This window comes from Pteronotus mesoamericanus, unplaced genomic scaffold (assembly GCF_021234165.1).
Source record: "Pteronotus mesoamericanus isolate MK-2021 breed Mesoamerican mustached bat unplaced genomic scaffold, CSHL_Meso_final scaffold_21, whole genome shotgun sequence".
Classification (NCBI taxonomy): domain Eukaryota; kingdom Metazoa; phylum Chordata; class Mammalia; order Chiroptera; family Mormoopidae; genus Pteronotus; species Pteronotus mesoamericanus.
The window spans coordinates 28,799,695-28,823,452 of NW_026555310.1; the positions used below are offsets into that span (position 1 = coordinate 28,799,695).

At 34.9% G+C, this 23,758-nt stretch overlaps 1 protein-coding gene across 3 annotated transcripts in view; it reads left to right on the plus strand.

Moving 5' to 3' along the window:
• Positions 1–23,758, plus strand: part of LRP6 (LDL receptor related protein 6) — a 140,824-nt gene that overhangs the window by 61,101 nt on the left and 55,965 nt on the right. For 2 of the 3 annotated variants that reach the window (XR_008530640.1, XM_054591419.1), the window contains exons 4-7: positions 13,103–13,299; positions 15,083–15,214; positions 18,467–18,863; positions 19,919–20,090. Coding sequence is in view for 2 of the 3 variants with exons in the window: in XM_054591419.1 (XP_054447394.1) it covers positions 13,103–13,299; positions 15,083–15,214; positions 18,467–18,863; positions 19,919–20,090 (898 nt within the window). In the remaining variant the exon portion in view is untranslated. Of the gene's footprint in view, positions 1–13,102; positions 13,300–15,082; positions 15,215–18,466; positions 18,864–19,918; positions 20,091–23,758 lie in introns of those variants that run through there. The other variant, XM_054591420.1, reaches the window with a different exon arrangement.

Consider the following 23,758-nt stretch of genomic DNA (forward strand, 5'->3'; position numbering starts at 1 on the left):
TAAAGTACCACTATAAAAAGTTGAAACGAAAGTACAAGAACTACATGCAAAAATTTTGTTAAATTCTATAGTAGCCACATTGCTATATAGGTATTACTATTTATTCTGATTTTTTTGAGACTCTCTATAATATTGGATGAAGTAACTAATTATCGGGTATATTAATTCTGTTGCCCTTGCCTCTGCAGGATTCTTGGTGTGGGAAAAAGGAAATATAGATGTGATACTGCAGAAGTTAAGTAAAAGAAACTGGTAATTCTGAGTTTTTATTGGAAGTATTGACATGAGCTCGTTAGGTATTTTATGTTACAAAAAGAAATACACATAAATATATATGTTTATACTTTTATACTGAAGAGGCCTAGGGGAGCAAAAGCACCCAGGTTATAATACTGAAAAACCATTCCACCTAAAAAGAAACCATACCTTTCAAGTGAAATAACTGATTCTAAGTCTCTGGCAAGAAATGTACAAGATGAGCTGGAACATTGTTATCTCAGACAGCAAAAGAAGCTATTATAGACTACAAGGGTCATTTCAGAAAGCCTGGAGAAATAACTTGAGAAGCCTCTCACTGGGCAGAGATTGATAGAAACTCATCAAGTATGTTTAAACCCTTGAGTTTATAATTATATTTTAAAAAGGAAGTGGTTGCTTTCAGAGGATATAGGGAACCAGTTCATCACTTTGAACTTTGATAATAAAAAGAAAGAGTCAAGCAATTTATCTACCCTTTTCTATATGAATCTGTGGGTAGCTAATGAAATAATAGATATGGGAAAGTTATTCCAGTTAAAGGAAAAGGACATGTTATAGTTAGAATCATCAGAAGACTGATCAGACATGCTATTTGTAGAAAATTTGCAGGTAAAACAGAGGACAGAGAGACATAGTGAAGTGTACCATAAGTATGCATCAGCAGATCTGGACATACAGGTCCAGATATCCCAGGTCCTTCATCAGATCAATTGTAAAAAGTCATGAGGGAACCTGTAGATTAAAAGAGAATGAAAAGATAGTGGAGGGAGGGATGAATGAGCAGTGAAAGTACTCTATGATGCTATAATGATGGATATATGTTATTCATTTGTCTAAATTCACGAATGTACAGCACCAAGAGTGATACCTAAGGTAATCTATGGACTTTGGGTAATTATGATGGGTCAGTATAGGTTCTTCAGTTGTAACAAAAGTACCAGTCTGGTGGGGATGTTGATAAGGGTGAAGACGGTATGTGTAGGGGCTGGGGATGTGTGGGAAATTTCTCTACCTTCTCTTCAATTTTGCTGTGAAATTAAAACTGCTCTTAAAAAAGAGTCTTAAAGAGAGAGGCTTAAATACATAGCAAATGGAAGAAACAGGTGGCCAAGACTAAACTGTTTTTCTGTGGATGCACACTTGGGTAATAAAACTATCAAGAAAGGTAAGGTAGTGACTACTGTAAAGTCAAAATAATGGTTACTGTTGTGGAGAGGAAGGGATATGGACAGGGTCCATGAAGGACCTTCTGAGGTTCTTGGCAAAATTCTTTCTTGATCTGGGTGAAGGTTACAGGATTTGCCATTTAGTAACTCATTAAGTTATATCTGTATTTGCTTTATTTTGTAATAGCAATTTAAATATGAATTAGCTGTATGTTCTTCAGCAGCTAGAATAAAATGAGTTACCAGCAGACACTATTGGAAAGGTGAGAACTTAAAGAGTTCTTTTCAAGGGAAAGCTTTCATCATATTAAATTTGAGAAGAATTTTTTTATATGGAATCAGTAGTGCTGTATTGGGTATTGTTTGAATTTTGTGTGTGTGTGTGTTAATTACATATTAGTTTTTCATGGTGGTCTTTGTTTAAAATTGGAGGGCATAATTTAGTACAGGTAATTCACAAATTATCAAGCTACTGTTACGCAAGATGCTGATCTTGCCCTTAAAATAAGAATAGATTAGAGTACCAGGGAAGGTATAAGCTCTATATCCCTTAAATGGCCTTCCTTTAGACATCACCATTTTAACTTTTGTGTTTGATAAGAGCATGTAGCAGAGCATAGTACCTACACTTATTAGGTGTTTAGTAAATGTGTCTTAAGTGGTATTATTTATTATAGAATAATAATTTGTGCTATTCTTTATGAATATAGTGCTTTCAATCATTCATCAACAAGGCATGAGCTTTTGGCCACTCTTCCAGGGATAAGGAATTGTCCTTAAACTTCCACACTTTTTGAATTCCTTTTGAGATGAACATCAGTGCATATGCCAAAAAGCCATTCATACAGTTTAAGGATACAGACTGGTCTTGGAAGGGGTAAGCTAATTGATCACCAGTTGGCCTTTGGGAACAATATCCATAATCTTAGATGTGTTAAATTCTCCAAAGAAATCTAACACAAAAGTTAAAAAGAGTCTTACCATTCATTTCTGGGAAAAGCGATATAGTTGCTGATTCTAAGTCTTCTTTTTTTTCTTAATTGAAAACTCACATGAACTATACAATTTCCACGAGGAACTTCAAAGATTCATTTCTGCCCCACTTCCTTAGAAAACAACAGGAATTTATAGTATATACTTACTTATTCTATATTTGTATATCTCGTTCTAACAATCTTCATGTAAGCTGTGGGAGATAGTTTTAAGTGTATCAGTTGTTTCTGGGCACAGATAATTCAAGGCTCTCATATGCATTTCCTAACATGAATTAATTATGCCTGCTAAACACTATTCCTGCAGAAAGTACATCGCTCTCAAGACTCTGATGTGCTTTGTGAATAAAATACAGACTTTTTCTCCATTTGCAACAGGGGGAAAACTGGAATATTTATCCTTTAAGAAAAAAAAATTATCAATATACTGTTAGGATGGCAGTTCTTCTTAAACTAGAGTATAGATTCAACACAGTCTCAACAAAGACCCCCAAAGGAATGATTGTGGGTGTACTTTAAAAAGAATTAGAATAGCTCAATTGATTTTGTAAGATTACAAAAAGGTGTGACAGCTTTCCACTTGATTGCAAGACATCATAAAGCTGAAATAATTAAAGCAATGAGGTACTAAATCTAAGAATAGATAGAGCTCAGTGGAACAGAATAGAATTCAGATACAGGTGCACATGTATATGACTAACTGACTAACTCAAGTTATCAATGATGTAAATACGCTCTTTTAACCTGTGTTGACAGACACAGAATAAAAATAATAAACTTTAAAAACTAGGAGGAATATAAAAGCCCCCCTGGAAAATTTTAATTTGTAATTACAAAAGTCAGGTTTTTAAGTTCGGGTTATTAAAGAACACTTTTTCAGTGTTATTCAGCAACAAAAGGAAACGTTGCAGAATGGTGGAGGCAAGTCTAGAGAGATGGACAGAAGCCAGATCATGAAAGGTCTAATATTCTAAGATAAGGCATTTGAATTTCATCCTGAAAAGTATTAGGAGTCATTTCAGGTAGTAAATTGACATGGTGGATTTGCCTTTTAGAAATACCATTTTGGTAGTTGTGCATACAATGGTTTAAATATTATTTTGCCTTCTTAAATCTTCCAGTGCATCATCATTGTTTTCAGGAAAAAGTACAAACTCTTTTATTATAACTTAAATGCTCTAATTTCTTTACCTACTTTTAGACAAATGTTCTGACCACTTTCACCCTTTGTGTACTATGCCCCAATCCTAATAAACTTGTGGCTCTTCAAAGACATCTACAATGATTCCTAGGTTTCTGCTTTAAATGGTTAGATGGAAGTGTCATTCATTGAGGTAGGAAATTCAGGGAAGGGGGATAGATCCCCTCCCTCCCTCCCTCCTTCCCTCCTTCTTCCTTCCCTTTCTTCCTTTCTGCATAGGAAGAGAATGAGTTTGAGTTCAGCTTTGGACATGTTTGCATTTGAGTTTACAGAAAACTGTGGTGATAAAGTCTAGAGAGCTTTGGATTTATGAGTCTGTAGCTCAACAGAGCAGTTTTACAGGAAAATATAGACGTAATGGTTATTATCAAGTTAATCATTGTTGAAGCCATGTGCTGTAAATGGGGATTTTATTTCAGTGCTAGAGACTTAGGAAGAGATAAGAACCACATACCGGAAACCTTGATGAATTTCTCCAGGGTTTGAGATTGAAGGATGCCTCAGTCTGAGTAAGCTGTTGTATCATCACCCATCCTTGTTTGCCTGGGTTCCAGGAAACCCTTCAGACCCAGGCAGAGTGACATGTTGGTCACCTACAGAGTTTGTGAAGGATCTACTTCTCAAAGAAGCAACTTGAAGAGATTTACTCAAATCAGCAACAGTAACCACAACTCCAGGTATGATGGCTGAGGTGAGGATGATGAGGAGGAAGGGGAATAAGGTGAAGGTAGGCTTCATGTAGATTCTGTTAGCATCTCTGGGAAATATACCATACACTGAAGGACACACATGTTATGGCAGCCATGCTTGACATAACTGAACATGTTAGACAAAGATCAGAGGTATAGTTGATGCCAACTATGAATGAGCAGTGTGCCAGAGAATAAGCAGGACCACTATATCAGCAGGCTTCTTGGTGCTACCAGAAACGTCCAAAAGAAACACATGAATATGCTGCTGTTATTTCTAGCTTCAGATCCCTACCCTTCCCTGTGATTTGATTTCCAATATATAGTGAAGCTCTAATACATTGAAAATTTATTCACCTTCTTTTGGCTCTGAAAGGTTGGACCAGGAATTTGCAGGCTGTAAAAGAATTGATCTCAACTTCCAATAAAGTACAAACTTCCCCTGAAACGCAAGATGATAGATAAAAAATAACAGGGCACATGAGAAGACACTGCAGTTCAAATGGATGACCCATATTAAGGAATCAGAACAGATATCTTCCTATAATATCTTATAAGATACAGGGAAAAAAGATTACCAAATTTCAAAAGGGACACATTTATGAAAAGAATAAGTAGTATGAAAGAATACATTCAAGATCAGTAAAAACAATGATAATAACATGATTGTTCAATTTAAAACACAGTGTAAACACTGACAACCAGATAGATGTCAAAAAAAAAAAAAATTAGAAGAATGGACGATAACCTAGAAATTGTCCCACAATTTGGAGAAGCACAGATGAAAACATTGGAAGAAAAGATTTGAGACCTGGAGGTTGATCCAGGAGTTGTTCATGTGTTACTGCAAAAGGAAGACATTATTAATATGCAGGGAGTTAAAATATATCTTTTACATTGTTCTTTCTTAAAAACTTAATTGATAGACTTATGGAGATGAATTAGACTGTAAAACTTAAGAGTGAGAAAGGCAGATAATTAAATATTTGTGAAGAATGAAATCAGTTAAATAAGGAGTAAATCTAGTAATTGCTTTAATGTGTTTTTAAGATTTAATGCAACTGTGAAATATTTTGGAATAGAACATAAAAATTAAAGCATATAATATCTAAAATTCTAGGTTTCATCAATAAAAAAATGAGAACTGGTAGTGGGATGGTTAGATAAGAAAGAAGGGCAGGCAGGAGTAAAACCATGTTAACTTCTTACCTTATACATGGGGTGTCAGTAAATACTGTATTATTTGTGACATTGATAATTAAAATAGAATGTTATGTGATTTTAAAATGTAAAAGTTATTAAAATTTAATAAAAGTCTGTATATCTTCTAATCCTTTCAGACAAAGAAAGAGCATATAAATTTCGTCTAGTAGGAAAGTCCATGAGAAAGAGGAGAGGTAAAGTGTAAGGGGAAAAAAAGGGAAGTTGAAGAAAAGTGTAAGATCAAGCAGTTATACTGTTAAATATAAATGTAAAAAATCTGAATGTTGAACAATATTTTTTTAACCATACTGCCCTACTGTGAAAGATTTTTTAAGTTGTAATTTTTTACTTTTATAAACATTGTTGAAATAAAGAGGAACCTGTGTGACTATATCTTTGAGTACATCTTTAGAATTACTGGAAGTATGATTTGTATATCAAGGTGCATAGAAGTTTGAAAACCAATCTTTTTGTTTTATGGAGTGATTTTACTAATTTCCACTGTCACATGCACACAGTGTATATCTGCATATCTTACATACCTTCTTGACTAGTGAGAGTACTTTTTCATATTGTATAGTAGATTCTTATTATTTGTGGTAGTTAATTCTATAAAGTTGTTGCATACACCCAAATAGAGAAAAGTGAACCATTGCTCTCAGGTGAAATACAGAAATTAGGTTCCTGACAACTGTGGCCAAAATGTTTTTATTAACTGATCATTATATAGCCTTTTAATGTACGAGGTCTGTCCAGAAGGTATCCAGTCATGTAATATGAAAAATAGAGACTTTTATTGAAGAAGATACAGATTACAAGAAACATTGTACATAGGACAAGGACACCATAGTCCCCTTCAAAGTAGGCACCTTGGGATCTCACAGGCCTCCCAGTTGTCATCAGCTGCCCTGTTGTATTTTCCTGAATTTTGTTGGCTGTCTGAAACCTCTTCGCTTTCAGAGGTGATTTTAGTTTTGGGAAATGCCGGAAGTCACAGGAGGCCAATTCTGGGCTGTAGGGGGTTGAGTCACCTGGATGAATTGATGTTTCTCCAAAAATCTCTACACAAGACATGATGTGTGAGTGGGCATGTTGTCGTGATGAAGCTGGTAATCACCAGTTGCCCATAGGTATGTCCTTCTGAATCATGTGAGTAGTTTCCACAGAAGAACAAATGTTCAAGCTTCATGCAAAATTTGATTCAGATTCATTGCTCTACTCATTCAGTCATTTTGAATGCTATGGCCACACAGTACACATGCTTACTCAATGGTGTCTGCTGCCCACACTGATTACTACAATGAAGTCATTGTTCATGCATGTGCATTCCAGTCCACTCTCCTTGGCTGCCAGGTTACCTCGATGTCATGCAAACCATTCTCGTTATATTAACAATGACTGGGCTTTTTCTGGACAGACCTCTCATCTGTTTCTATGTAAAGACACCTTATATAATATAATTCTGAATGTTGAACAGCATGGGTTTTTCAATTATAGCACAACCATTCAATGCAGTGTTATATAGCCATTAAAAATAATGTTAGTAACACTGAAAATCTTTACAATATGTTGTTAAATGAAAACAGGTCATTATGATGCAGTAAATGCCATGAATTAACAAAATTAACTTTTGTAAAAGAAAAAATAGAATTATAGATATTGATTAGTCAAGATGAGAGGATGAGTTGGAGTCTTTCAAAATAAATTAACCATTTCTTCTCAGTACATATTAACTGTTGTTAAAGAGCTACAGGATTTTAGGGTCTGCTGCATGTATTCCCAATGAGGAAGCTTAGTAATCGGGGGTGGTAAATAATCTTTATTTTTGACGTAACGCAGGTGCCTCCATGATTTTTTGTTTTGGCTCAGCTCTTTTTCTTCTTCTGTCCTGTGGGGGCTATGATTTAGAGCTAATGATTTTTTACCGATTATTTATTATAAACTCTGTTGGTTATTTGGTTTTCTTTTGTGCCTTAACTATTTTAAAAATAGAAACCATTTGCTGTTTGGGAATTGCTTGTATATGTACATGTACATATTCTGCACATACCTATAAGTGAAAGACTAGAAAGGTATACTTTATATTTCCATTTTTTATAGTGAACATACCATTATTCCTTATATAATCTTGAGAAAATAATTACTTTGGAAAAAGGTGAATACCAGATTTTGCTGAAATGGTTTCGATCTGCTTCTGTCTTGCCTCTACTCCAGATAAATTAACTTTATTTCTGTCTAACCTGCCTGTAATTTTCTTGAATACAGTGTAACTCAGCCTTTCTTCACAGGAGGCTTGGATGTTTAAGACATTATTTACACTATTTCAGTCATTTGCCCATTTTAAAATTGGGTCATTCATCTTATTGAATTGTAAGAGTTTTATATGTTGCGGATACAGTTTCTTCATGGAATATAGGTTAGAAATATTTTCTGTCAATCTGTAGTTTGTATTTTCACTTTCTTGTTGGTGTGCTTTGAAGTACAAAATTTTTCCAAATTTTCTTTTTTATGCTTGCTCTGGATTCAGTTTGCTATTCTTTTTCTAGTTTCTGAAGGTCAAAGCTTACATTATTGTTATGAGAGCTATCTTCTTTCTAAAACAGGCATTTAAGGCTAAATTTCTGGAATTTACCCTGAGCAGTCCTTTGGTGGCATCCCATAAATTTTTTCCTCGTAAGTTTTTATATGTTGTATTTTCTTCTTTTACCTCAAAATATTTAAAAAATGTTCTTGTGATTTCTTCTTTGACTCGTTGCTTATTTAGAAAACATTGAAAGAGTATTTAGAATTTCAGAAAATCCTCATTTGTGGATCTCCCAGATTTTTTGTGTAGTTAATTTCTTAATGAATTTCATTGTTACCGGGGAATACACTTTCTATAACCTCAGTCTTTTAAAATTAATTAATACTTGTTCTGTGACTTAGCATGTCATCTTTTCTAGAGAAAGTTACATGTGTAAGTGAAAGAATGTGTGTTCTCCTCTTGTTGAACGAAGTCTTCTATAGATGCTAGGTTAAATTGGTTAATAATGTTCAAATTTCAAGTTCCTTAATGATTTCCTGTCTTCTTGTTCTATCCTTTAATGAGAATAGAATGTTGAGTTTTTAGATTGTTATTTTTTTTTATTTCTGTCAGGGATTGCTTCATTTGTTTGGGCCCTAGTTTTATATGCATGTTATGTTTATAATTCTGTCTTCCTGATGATTTGGCCCTTTGCCATAAAATGTACTGCTTTTCCTCTAGTAATACTTTTTTCTTAAAGTGTGTTTTGTCTTACAGAACCACTCCATTTCTCTTTTGGTTACTGTTAGCTGTACCCTTTTACTTTCAACAAATTTGTATCGTTGAATATAAAGTATGTCTCTTACTTTATGACATACTTTATGACAAGTATGACAAGTATGACAACATAGTTGAATCTTACTAACAACCTTTACAGCTTTTGTATATAGTTGACTCTTGAACAACATGGATTTGAACTGTGCAGGCCCACTTACACTTGGATTTCTTTTTTTTTTCCAGTAAATATACAATTGGCCATCGGTGTTCCCTGGGTTTTTCATCCAACTGCAGCTTGAAAACAGTATTTTTGATCACGGTTGCTGTGAATCTAAAGATGTGGAGGGTCTACTACTATGCCATTTTTTATAAGAAACTTTAGCATCTGGAGATTTTGTGATCTGGGGCAACCTGGATTGCCAAGGGACAGCTGTAGTTAAGTTTCAGGGGAGTCAGAAGTTGTACGTGCATTTTCACCTGTGCTGGGGTCCATGTTCCTACTGCCCTTGTTGTTCAAGTGTCAACTTTATACATACAGTAAGGTGTTCAACTTTTTGCCTTTTATTTTTTTTTAAAGATTTTATTTATTAATTTCCAGAGAAAGGGAGGAAGAGAATCATCAATGCATGGCTGCGTTTCACATGAGCCCCACTGGGGACCAGGCCTGCAACCCAGGCATGTGCCCTAGACTGGGAATCTAACTGGCCGACCCCCCCACCTCTCGTTTTGCAGGCTGGCACACTCAGTCCAACGTGCCACACCAGCCAGGGCCCTTTTGTCTTTAATCCATTCACATTTAATGTTATTAATGATATGATTAGGTTAACATTTGACATTTTAATGTTTTTTAAATATCTTTCTTTTTATAGCTCAGGTGGTTCTTTTCTGCCTTTCTTTGTATTGAGTATCATTTTAATTCTTTTGTTGATTTTCTTTAAACTGTATTTTTGGGATTAAATTTTAGTGATTATTCTAGGTATTGAAATATGCATTTTGTCAAAATCTGCTTTATGAAACTACTAAGTTAATTCCTATAAAGTATAGAAATTTTAAGTCTAGTATATCTTCATTCATTCTTCCCTTCTTTGTGCTATTATTATCCTTTATATTACATTTCTGTTATGACCAGCACGATATTATAATTATTGCATTATACAGTCTTACGTGTTTTTAAAAAGGTTAAAAAAGGAGAAAATATTAAGAGTCCTTTATTAACTTACATATTTACTGTTTCTGGTACTCTGATTTTTCATGAGGGTTTGAGCTATTTGGTGTCATTTTTCTTGCTCCAGTATAATTCTATTCTTTCCCCTTTCCTTTGTGCTTCAAGTATTTTGTTTTTTAAATTCTTTTCCTATTTCTTTTAGATATTTTAAAATTCCTCCATGATGACTAGAGTACACTGCTATATAATGTGTAAGAAAGTTGTTAGGAAAGTTCGTCCTGAGTTCCCATCATAAAGAGAAAAATTTCTTTCTTTTAATTGTATCTTTATGAGATGACAGCTGTTAGTTGTGGTATTTATTTACAATATGTTGGTCTTCATAGTAGAGATCTGTTTTTTAACTCCTGTTGTCGCATACCGCTGAAGAACTGGGCTTTGACCTTGCCTGCCACTTTTGTTTTTAGTGCCCATGATCAACTCCTTGCAGTAACTTGCATTTCCAAGGGGAAAACAAGAGGAAAAATAGATAATCCCCATCAGAGAGGAGAAAAGTGAGGGCTGTGTACAGCTATCTCCACTTTCAGGAACAAGTCACCATGGACTGGACAGACCAGTAAATGACCAAAGAATATGACAAGAACATGTGCTAGCCTTTTTAGCTCTGCTTTTTGTTCAGCTCTGTTAGTTATATTATTTAAGAAATGAAGTTTTATTGAGCATTTCCCGAGTATCTAATAAATAAATTCACCTAATTTGTACACATAGTGTTGTGTGAGATCCTGGGGAATATAAGCAAGCCAGAGCCTGGTATGTTACTTCATTGTAATAAGTTTAATTGATTTTAAGAACTTTTTATTGATTTAGGTACTACCACATGAAATGTTCACTTCACTTTTAAAATATTAAAATGTTGAAAATGTATATCCTAAAATTGAGGAGTTGTTTATGAAATGTTTATTAAGTACCAAGCATAATGCTAAATGCTTTTGCATATAGTATTATCATATAATCTTCACAATAAGTCAGTGAGTTTAGATTATTATCTTCCCTTTACAGAGGAGGAAAGCAACGCTTGCAGAAATGATGTAAGTAGTAAGGATCAGGGGGACATACGAACCTACTCCTATTTAATTTCTTAACAATGTATAAATGCTTTGAATCAGTATATGAAGTGAGTGTATTTTGTAGGGAAGGGGTTTGTTTTTCTTGTTTCTTTAGTCTCTTATGCTGAGTTCACTAGAGTGAATTTTAAACTTTTACTTAATAATATACAAAGGACATAGGTTTCTCTCCAGAGTTTTTTAAAGATCCGATTATGTTAATTTACAATTTAAAAATTGTTAAAGAAATGCTGAGTAGTTTTTATTATTCTTTATTTTTCAGTTGTGTTACTTTTCTTTCTTGGCAGCTTCTCAGAAATCTCTCTTTATGTCTTACCATAATGAATTTTGGAAGACTTTAGCGTGAAATACATGGGCCTGTTTAAATTTGGATTTAAGCTGTGATATCACTCATGTAAATGCTATGGTCACTTCAATGAAATTAATAAAAAGTGGAAGAAACCACTTCAGAAATAGGCATTGTGACAGTTCTTTTTGGGAAATGAGAGAGATGAGTAATTTGCCAGGGAAGAGAAAATTATTAGAAAACTGAGAGGAGAAAATTGTGGTGATGTGGGCTGGCAGAGTAGGTATGAGATTCTAAAATAGAAAGTTCATTTATTAAACTAGTCATGTTAATCTTGTATTCAGTTTTTAAAAATTTGTCCCAAATGTGAAACACCTTAGGCTAGGACCATTTTATGTTCAATAACAGATGCTAATTCTGCTTAGATAAAAATTATTTTATGGTTCTTAATTTATTTAACTGGTAGTCTCTTAGATATTAGAAGTCATCAAATAACTTCAAGGACCTAAAATTGGATTGTCATCCCTAAAATATATGATATTCTTTATTTCTCTTCAGTTGTTTATGTTTTTCCTCCCTATCTCCTTCCCTTTTTTCTTCTAACCTTGGACTATTTATGAAAATACTATGTTTGATATTGTGAAAATATCAAGCATGTATTTTCTTAAATATTATTTTAGTTCAAAACATTTTTTTTTGTTCATTATTCAGGAGTGTTTACTGCCCTGGCCTCTGTGGTTCAGTTGGTTGGAAAGTCGTCCCATAGACCGAAAGGTTGTGGGTTTGATTCCTGGTCAGGGCACATACCCGGTTATGAGTTCAGTCCCAGGTTAGGGTATGTATGAGAGGCAACTGATATATGTTTCTCTCTCACATCTATGTTTCTCTCTGTCTCCCCCCTGACCCCCCTTTCTAAAAACAATGAAAAAAAAGTCCTAAGGTAAGGATTAAAAAAGATTTACGGATTACATAACTCTTCCATAACACTCTGCAGAATTCTGTGCCTTTAGTACTAATCAGGCTCTCCACCTTTTCTCTCATGTAGTATAAATTGCTTGTTAAATTTTTTTATGTGCTTTGCTTCATGAACACATTCTGCCAGTGGTAAGACTTCCTTTTTGTTACCTTGTGGAGGTTAAGAAACCATATAGCAGAAAGGCAGCTGAGATGATCTTTCACTGGAGCTAGACTGGGATTTGCAGAGAAAACTCTACCAGAATCTTTTTAGTCTCATGTGTACGATTTTACTTCAAGTTATCGAAACCATAAGAAATGATGGAAGAAACTGGCTTAGATTTCTTTCTTCTTCCACATCAAGAAGGGAAAAAGCCTATTGCTGATTTAAAACTACTTCCCAGTGCCAACTGTAAACCCTAGGGTTTTCCTTTTTGCTTACCTTTCTCTTTCTAATGAGATGAATTATGTGGAAAGATGGAAGATGTGAGTCCAGAGACGGGAATAGACAGCAGTGCTAATACTCGGGCCTTCTCTCTGTTAACTTCTAGTGAATTTGGGGGCTGCCACCAATTTGGAGACCATTCTGAGGTACTTGGTTTGGACATCATGAAAATATAGTTGAATTTACTATGTGACTTATTTATCACAGATGTATTTGACCGTAAGATCTGTGTTACTCAGGATTTGTATATGTTAATGTGGATTACAAAACTATTTGATGGAGAAAGTTTTGATGAAAGAGTAAAATTTAGAAACGTTTGAGATTTTCTCTTTGTGTTAATAGGCAGGCAGTGGTTAAAGGTTCCCTTCCACATCCTTTTGCCTTGACGTTATTTGAGGACACATTGTACTGGACTGACTGGAATACACACTCCATTTTGGCTTGCAACAAGTACACTGGCGAGGGTCTGCGTGAAATCCATTCTAACATCTTCTCTCCCATGGATATACATGCCTTCAGCCAACAGAGGCAGCCAAATGGTAAGTGATCTTGATTTTTAAATTGCAAGTTGGAATAGCTTTGTAGCACCGTGATGTCTGGCGTTCTTGAGAGGCAGGAGGAGGGAGGACATATCCAAAGGTAGCAAGGAGGAATTAAAAAATAGGGAAAACATCAAAATATAACTCAGGTTAAACAATAGCCTAAAACCATTTGTAGCTTGCTGTTTGTAACTACAGATCACCTCGGCCCCTTGTTTGGGTTTAGAGTTATAGAGGTGGAGAAGAAGGAAATAAAAACAGGAAATTGAGATAGCTCATACACAAATGTATTTCTTGTTCATATTATGTCTCTTTAATGTGTGTTTGATGTTTCATATGAGTATGTTTAAAAACAAATTTTTCTTGAATGGCCTCTTCTGTTAATTAACTGATTAAGTATTTCAGGTTGCTAAATAAAATCCTTCTTAAACTTTTCTGTTCATACCTCATCCGCTTTTTTCTTAGTTTTGCTTTAGTATTTTGGTCAGCCTTTACAATGACTTGGGCTGTGACGCCAACAACAGTTACAAAGGGGAATAGAATTAGGTTTAAAAGGAATTTGAGAATGTTAAGTGTTTGGCACTTGTGTGTAAATAAATGTTTGGCATGTGTCTGATTGTATTCCATAGCCAAAAATGAAGGGTTTTTGGATTATACATTGCTTTGTATTAGTTCAGGGGACATCGTCAAATGTTGAATGTGTTATATTGGAATCTTGTGATAATGAGTCCATAAAAATGTTTTTAAATGTATGTGTTACTCTTTTGTAAAAAAGAAAATGTTTAGTCACTTGTATGAATTTTTTATTCTCATGGTTAGCCCTTAGGAAAGAATTTTCCTGGTTTCCTTTTTTTCTTAATGGCACTTCTAATCCTTTATGTTTAACTAGTTTGAGAATTTGCAATTATCTATGTTATTACTTTCTTTGATCTTTCACATTCTGTTGGTCTATCTTATATTGATTTCTTTCTGTGAATATTGTTGAAATCCCTTTCTTCTAATAGTTTCTACAAATTTGCTAATTAATCTCTGCTGCTCAGTTTTCCCTTATTTAAGCCATATACTTATATCTTCCATGTTAATCTTTCTGGTGTGATTTTTTAACATTAGAATTACTTTTCTGGGTTTTCAATGCCCTGTGCCAGTCTGTTCCCATTCTCTGTGTTCATTCAACTTTAGTTCTTATTAGTTAACAGGAACCTTAATCTCCAGTGAGACTATTTACCTTATTATTTCTGCCAGTGAACAGCCTCCAAACTTTTATTCATACAATTTCACACCTGAAATGTCCTCTTAATCTATCTTTCCTGTCCATCGTTTCCTGTAACATCCTACATCTTTCATAAAGCTTTTTTTTTCTAAATCCCTAGTGATTTATTTCTCATTTGACTCTATACTTATTTACACAATCTGTTAGGTGTGAAACAAGATTCAGTTTTGTTTTTATTGTTTGTTAATTTTGGCATACTGACTAGATTATACTCTTTTAGGGCAGGGACCTCCTGCTTTATTTCTTGTGCATTGCTCTTGGATACCGAATGCTAGGTAAACTCCTGCTTTGTTTCTTGTGTATTCATTCTCTTGGATGCTGAATGCTAAGTAAATTCTCACAAATTAATTCCCTTCCTTGCAGATGGTCTAGTAGTCAAGCACCTGGATGACATTTGGTAATAATTTGGTTTATCACAGTTGTTCATGTTATGGTTGTTAACCTTTGTGTACGTAGAGTGAGGAAGATCATTTATAATCATTGGTATTAATCAGTGTGATTTATATTTGACAGCTACAAATCCATGTGGAACTGATAATGGTGGTTGTTCCCACTTGTGTTTGATGTCTCCAGTCAAGCCGTTTTATCAGTGTGCTTGCCCAACTGGAGTCAAACTCCTGGAGGATGGAAAAACTTGCAAAGATGGTAAGAACATGGTCAAGAAGGAAGAATTTTAAATAATAATTGGGATTCTTTATGATTTAGTGCTTTGGGAGATTTGTTACTTAATCTTAGTCTTCATAATTGGTTATATAACAGGAGTGTTTTGTGGTTTTTGGCCTCTTGAAAACTATTTTTAGAATTATTTTAGTATTTTTAACATGCTAATTTTGAAAAAAATTTCTTTTTTTCTATCATCTCTCTTAGTCATGTATATCACAGTTGATTCCTATGGAAATGAGTATTCTATAAGGAATACATTTTTACCAGTAGATAGCACTTGCACATAAAGAACCTTTGTGCAACAAAAAGATGTTTACTGAACTTTTTTTTTTTAACAAATTCATGTCTATACATTTTCTTTCTTTCTTTAGATTTTATTTATTGAGAGAGGGGAAGCAGAGGAGAAAGAGAGGGAGAGAAATGTCAATGTTTGGTTGCATCTTGTGCGCCCCCTCGCTGGGGTACCTGGCCCAAAACCCAGGCATGTGCCCTGACTGGGAATCAAACCAGCGACCTTTCAGATCGCATTCTGGCACTCAATCCATTGAGCCACACCAGCCATGGCTAAACTTTTAACTATAAAGACTATCATGGGGTAGATAACATTTTCTGAAAAATAATTGAATAATATTTTTTAATAACCTTTCAACAACAGAGAAGTGCTTTCAGGAGAAGAAGAAAAAATTCTTATTGTACCATTTAAAGCAACCTCTGTCTATACTTAGCAACTACATGGCTTCTTCTCCCTACTTTTTTTTTAAAAGATATTATTTATTTTATTTATTTTTAGTGGGGAAGGGAGGGAGAGAAGAGGGAGAGAGACATCAATGTGTGGTTGCCTCTCATGTGCCCCCTGCTGGAGACCTTGCCCGCAACCTAGGCATGTGCCCTGACTGGGTATCGAACCAGCGGCCCTTTGGTTTGCAGGCCATTGCTCAATCCACTAAGCCACATAGGCTAGGGCTTCTTTCTTAATTCTCTGTGTAAGTGATTTTCAACTGTTGTGTCACGGCATACTGGTGTGCCATAAAAATTTTAAAACATAAAATACCTTACAGTTGAGTCAGGGACACTGACCTTTCCTCTCTTAGATTATTAAATTTGAAAATTACAACAGCCAACACAACCATAGCCATCTGGTGTCAATGAATCAGAATTATACCTTTTTTTTTTTTTTGGTCAGATTGGCAAAATATTTTTTGGTGTGATGCAGAATTTTAGTAATTAGTTTATGTGTGCTGTGAGATGAGAAAGGTTGAGAATTGCGGCTCTGTAGAGAGAGGGTATGTTGGAGAAGTATACTGATTAGGATATTTCAGGGGACTTCTGGTTTGGGAGAATACCAGTTCGTTCTTATTCCTCTTAATGAGAATGTTATTCTTTATTCTTACCCCTGTGGATCACCATGTGGTTTTCTAGCCACCAGCAAGACCTGGTAAGAAAATTGTTATGTTTAGCAGTGGCTTCTTTATCTAACTCTGAAAAGCAGAAGCCTTTATTTCAGAGTGGGTTAGAGAGTTCCTGGCAAGGGGGTCAGGGAGTCAGAGAGATGGAATTGAGCTGGTGTACAGGATATTTGTCATGACTTGGCATTGATAAATTATCCTCATAGCTAAAGGTGAAGCTGGCTGACTCTTGTCAGAGGGTTTCCATGGCAAATAATAATTTGGTTTCAATTTAAAACAAAAGGTTTTTGTAATGTTGCTTTTTTTGTTTAAAAATATGTGGCCTGACTTTAAAGCAGGGTTTTTTGTTATTTGTTTGTTTGTTTTTTAGCAATAGTGGTCTATCTACTCTCTCACAGCATGCAAATACAATTCAGATATATATATTTGACATGTAGTATCCTTAAGTTAACTAGTCTGTTTTGATCACCTTGCTCAAATTAACAGCTGTACTTTCTGTGACTTCTTTGTTTGCAAAGTTTTGGGCTGGCTCCTTTTGGTAGTTAGAGCAGAGGCAGTGAATTCCATAGTTGGTGCCTGCTGTGGTAGTTAGAACTGTATTTTCTCCAAGGTAGAATTCATTTAAAATTAATTCTAGATTTAGAAAGCTGTTGTTGGGAACTTTACTCTTCTCTGTTTCTTTCAACTATAATTCCATATTGATAATTGGGGTTTAATGCCAGTATTTTCCTTTGGATTCATTTCTTTGGTTGGGAATCTTTTTTCACTTCTTCAGATGTCAATTTTCTTACTATCTCTTATTAGCTTTTATAGTTAGATGACTTTTTGCTAAGTATTTACTTGAACATTACAAATCAAAACAAAAAAAGATTGAGCTTAATATTCTCATCCTCAGCTATCTTTTTATTGAGTACTAGTTTGAGTTTAAAATACTTCATAAATAAATCTGGTTTAAAACAGTGAAATAAAATTTTGAAAGTATTTTCTAATGCTAATAATTATTAGCTAATATTTATTGGGTACTTTTATGTTCAGTACATTGCTGAATCCTTGCGGCAGCCCTGTGAGACACGAAGAAACTAGACTTAGAGAGCTTAGGCATTCTGCCTAAGTTTGTATAGCTATTCGAACCCAGTTCTAGTAGATCCACAACTCTTATTTTTAACCACTGTGTTAACATTCATCTGTTTTCCCTCTCTCTACTGCTACTGTTTCCTTCCCCATGGCCTCCTGTGTCGTAATTCTCTGCCAGACATTATCTTACGGTTATCTTTGTCCGAATAGATATACTGAGATATAATTTACATATCATAAAATCCAGCCATTTCAAGCATACAAGTCAGTGATTTTTAGTAAATTTACAGAGTTGTGCAACCATCGCAATCCAGTTTAGAACATCCTCAGCAATCACAAATCCTTGCCCTAGGTTTCCTTACCTTTTTAAAAATATACTTCTTAAACAAAGGGCTTATATTTTGTCTCCTTCTTCCTTTAATATTCGGGTACTTAGTTTTTTAGTCATTACTTACTATCCATTATACCGTTAAGTACCTGTTTTATTTCCAGGGGCTATATAATGAATGAAATGAGAGAGGGAATCAAAATTTGATTTGGGGAGCTCAGTCATTAAAGAGATTTACCTCATAATCAAGCTATTCCTATTTCACTGCATTACTTTCCATTTTCACCTTAAATAGACCTAGTATCCTTTTATACTCATTTATTTTTCAATTCCTGAAGAAGTTCTACATCCTTTATTTAGAGTGGCTAAATTTTGCCTGTGGGTTTCAATTCTTTTTCCCCCCCCATTTATTCCACTTTGTTTTAGGTGCCACTGAATTACTGCTTTTAGCCCGAAGGACAGACTTGAGACGAATTTCTTTGGATACACCAGACTTCACAGACATTGTTTTACAGTTAGAAGATATCCGTCATGCCATTGCTATAGATTATGATCCTGTGGAAGGCTATATCTACTGGACTGATGATGAAGTGAGGGCCATACGCCGCTCATTCATTGATGGAACTGGCAGTCAGTTTGTGGTCACCGCTCAGATTGCACATCCTGATGGTATTGCTGTTGACTGGGTTGCCCGAAATCTTTATTGGACAGATACTGGCACTGATCGGATAGAAGTGACAAGGCTCAATGGGACCATGAGGAAGATCTTGATTTCAGAGGACTTAGAGGAACCCCGGGCTATTGTGTTAGATCCCATGGTTGGGTAAGAAGCTCCACTGATAGAAAATTTTGCCTGGTGTTGTTTTCTACAGGTCCCTAAATATATTGACAGAAAACAGTATGAATTATGTATGGTTTCCAATAAATAGCTCTTTAATGGCTTTCCATTTTTAGAATATAGTGATTGTAATAAAATCTCAAGTTAAAGAATTGCTAGTTTTTTTTTTCCCTTGAATGTTTTGAATACTTTTTCTTCCTAAATTAAGTCCATGCTTGCTGACTTTGGGTGTTGGCTGCACATTTTGCCGAGGTTGCATCATGACCATGAAAAATGTGGAAAGAAATTGTTTTCAGAACTCTTTCTCTTTCTCTAGAAGAGTTAATTTTGTCCCGTTTTTAGTACTTCTAGAATGATATGATAAAAAAATTCTTACATTGTATATTTCCAAATATACAAATGAATCCATTTTCAAAACTTTTGTCAGGCCATGCAGCTGACTTCCAGTCTTTTTTCTTTTTGTTTGTTTGTTTCTTTTTTTTTCTTTTTTTTTTTTTTGCCATACTCAACAATATTAATTGTTAACTATAAGATTCATTCTGAGGGCAAACATAGTGGCAAGTTGTAGCAAATCATCACACTTTATTGAATACCAATGCCTTAGAGTGGTTTAAATTTCCAGGAGCCTAAAGAATCACTTAGCACTACAGGGAGAATTAGTTATTTTGGAATTCAGTTTGTAATCTATTAACCTTTTTGTGTCAGCAATGACAAATCAGCAAGAAAAAGAGAGGGTTGTTCATGCGAAGGAGCACAAAATGTGAAAAACATAACTAAAAATGGAATCTCATTATTGGAAGGCATTTTTATTATCAATTCTAGAAAACACTGTTTATCTGAAAATTTCCTGCAAGCTTATATGCTGCTATTAAAAATGTCTTAAACATACTCTTGGTATGTTTTAAGTGCTGTTTTTTATTCACTTCTATGGTATTAATTGATGATACCAGTGTGATATGAAGGGTGGGCCCCACCTTTAGGATATCTGAAAGCTACAGTTTATTATCTGTTTTTAGCTCATTTTCTGTATACTCCTATAGGTACATGTATTGGACTGACTGGGGAGAAACCCCGAAAATTGAGCGAGCAGCTCTGGATGGTTCTGACCGAGTAGTGTTGGTTAACACTTCTCTTGGTTGGCCCAATGGTTTAGCCTTGGATTATGATGAAGGCAAAATATACTGGGGAGATGCCAAAACAGACAAAATTGAGGTTTGTTTCTTTTTAATTTTAAAACCAATTTTGTAATGGTTTTGAGTTGATGGTAACTTGATGCAAAGTTTCTTGCCTCTTCTCTGGGGTTCTAGAGATATCTTTTACAGAAATTTTACACAGCCTCCAGGATTCTAGGAATTATTTTCTTGCACCTAACCCTAGAATTTCTGAGTTATACTTGCAATGAAAAATGGGTATTAATCTTTTTTTAGTTTTAAAAGCTTATGTGAATGATTTTCTTCATTACGGGTAAAAGCCACTGCCTGAATATCCTAGGGGCAGTTTCTGCTCAGATCAAATATTATATAAGATCTATACTGGAAAAGCTGGTAGTCACGTCAGGAAAACAAAGCCCACCTGTGTATAGCTTTTTTGTTGTTATTGGTTTTGGGAGCAGGTGGTGGCATATATTAAGTATTAAGGTGGTTACATGCAAACGGTTTTTAAATTAATTATGAGCTGTGTGAGCAGAAAGATTCATTAACCAAACCTTGGGAAAAATATTTACCAAATGGTGGAATTAAGCTGTGGTGATCGGAATAGAATTAATTGTGGAAACAACCAGTAGTGAATATTTTATCACAGTGTTTTGTAAATGGTTTATATCTTTGATATTGAGCATGAAGTGTAAATTTCACAATTTTGAATTAAGCTGTGCTAGAGGTCTTATGGGCCTCATATTTAAAATGGAGTTTTGAATACACTATTTCTTTGGAGGATGCATGAGTTTTATGTAAGGAATGACTTTGAATGGCTCTTCAAAGCCATAGCAGATATCTCCTAATACATAGATAATTCGGGATCTAGAGCAGTTATTTCAGAAAGGTATTCTTCGGAGTTCCAAGGACTCTGAGGGAATAATGAATTAAAGAGCCTCCCTGTCAGAATGGAAACTTGGAATAGAAAAAACCCACCCATATTCCCACCAGACTCAAAGACTGAAAACTGCATCTTTCATTCTTGCAGCTGGTTTCCATTAATAAAAATTTTGCATAGACTTGACTATATAAATTTTCTCCCTGTTGTTAGTGTTTTACTGCCTCCTCCCCTCCCCTTTAAATCCAAGTTAGTGTTTGAATCTTTAACAGCTGGAGCTCAGTGCTAATGAGACAAAGGTTATGGGTTCACCTTTCAGACAGGCTATTAGCTTCACTTGAGTTGGCTTGAATACAGATTGCCCACCCATTCTCAAACAAATGTGTATTGTTGATCAGCTGTGGACTATCCATGAATGTATAGGTGTTACTACTCTTAGAAAAACAGTATAAATCTTATGTGCCCAAAAAGAGTGTCAGTACAGAAGGAAAGAGAACATAATTTATAATAGGGACGAGTACTTGATTTCTTATTTTGTAGGGATTTTTAAAATAACATATTTGGTCTTACTATTTTTTTAGCTTACTGTGACTGATTGATTAAATTGTAAATAAAAGGTTTCTTGGAATTTTTGAAATCTTATTTTTCCTATTTCAGGTCCCTTTTATTATTATTTTTTAAAAGGTTTTGTTTATCTATTTTTAGAGAGGGGAAGGGTGGGAGAAAGAGAGGGAGAGAAACATCAACGTGAGAAAGAAACATCAACATGAGAAAGAAGCATCAACCTGTTGCCTTTCGTAGGCGCCCTGACTGGGGACCCAATCCGCAACCTGGGCATGTGCCCTGAACCAAAATTGAGCTTGTGACCTTTTTTCTTTGCAGGATGATGCCCAACCAACTGAGCCACACCAGTCAGAGCTCATGTCACTTTTAGCACTTTAGATATAGAAGTTTATTCAAAATCAGATTAGTTCTAGAGGGATTCATATAGAGAAATGAGAATTTATGGAGGTTCTGAGTAACAGTTTTTAAGAATAAAAATGAATACACATTATATAACAATATATAAATAATATTGATTAAACAGGATTTATTTTCTTAGTTTCTGGGAGTCCACTAGATCCTAAAATTAGTATTCATTCTGGTTTCTTTGTTCTGTCTTCCTGTGCTATACATGTGTCATTTTCTCCCTCACTTCCTTCTTTCTGTCTTCCCTGAGTGGTACCAGCATTTTTAAACCTGCCTTTCAGATCCATTTTTCTTCTTTCAGGTTTGCTGGAACACAGCTGCTGATGGTCTTTGTTCTGTTTTTGATAGCTTATTTGCAGTTAATGGTGCATCTGCTTCCACCAAATTATACTCACACATACCTCCCCTTATTTTTTCCCTGGAGATTCTGATGAAATTTCTCTAATTGAGCGTCAGTGCTTTTGTCATTTTCTTTTCACAGACACAGCTGGGAAATAAAGAGAGCTGGTATTGTTATTTAGTCCCTTAATTTATGATGATGTGTAAAATAGCTGATGGCAAACTAAGGAAAGAGCACAGTTCCTCATCCAAATTAATCTTACACAATTGGGAGAGAAACAGTTTCCCTTTTTGAGTCTAGTAGTGATTATAGGAGCAACTGCCACCGTAGGCTTTTTATCAAGTCTTACTTAATAGTAGGTAGAGTATAGTGAACTTGAAAATTTCCAGACAGATACATAATTTTAAAAATGCTTCTATTTCCAAGAGAATATTTGTTAGCCTTTTGTTATGTAGCAACTGATCCTAGGTACTGATCTGACCCTAGTCTAGGTCACATGCTCTCTTCTAGGCCCATCCTTTTAAGAAAGCTTCCCAGCTTTTGTCTTGCCCAAGAACTAAAGCTACTTTTTCCTGAGACTATAAGAAAATATAAGTATGGATTAAATAGCCCTGTTCTCTTTTAGAAAACTTAGAGTTTACTTGGGATCAAACTGCCCTGTGTGTGTTTATATTATATTTGGGAAGAAAATACAATTATTTGGTAAATATATGTAACAATGTAAGCCATAGTAAATTCTTCTGTTTTAAGTGGATCTTATGGGAAAATCGCAGAATGTTCATTTACTATCTGCCTCCTCAATTCCTTAGTTCTGGTTCAAGGTTTATATCCATCTTTCTGCAGAGAAGGATGGGACACAGGGAATTGCTAATCACATCAGATTTTTTAAAAGATAGCCGTAATACTGGCCTGTGCTTTAATATAAGAATGCATCTTTGAGGGTATGTCTGATTTCCTGGCTCGTCATCTAATAGTGACCACTTATCTGTAGGTGTTAGTTAAAAGGTACATGCTGGTACTTGTTTATGTTGCTTCTTCATTCTGCTGTTATCATTTAATCACCTTTTATGAACAAGCTTCTGGTTTACTTGTCTGCACTGGACTCCCCTAGCCCCTGCCCCACCCAAGTGTTAATACAATATTTTGGGGCTTCCTGATACTAAGTACTAAAGCATTAGCAGAAAGGATCATTTCTGTTTTTTTGACAGGGAAAGCATCAAATAAGCCCTATTTCTGCTTTATAAAACCTTGCAGTAGACAGAAACACACTGTGTCTTAACAACATTCTCATTTTTCTTGGTCAGGTTTCACTGCCAAAAACATGTGTTGTACTTGAGTGCCTGTTATACTGCTTACCAACAGCAAAGACATATCATTGATAATTTATAAGTTTAAAGCATTTTCTTGCCCTTACATAAAGTTAAGAATGTACTGTTCACTTGTATTTCTTCAGGATGCTTTTCTCATTACATCCCAATTTAACTGATTGGCAAAATAAACGCATTTTGAATTACTGGTTTTATTGAAAATAACAGTCAAA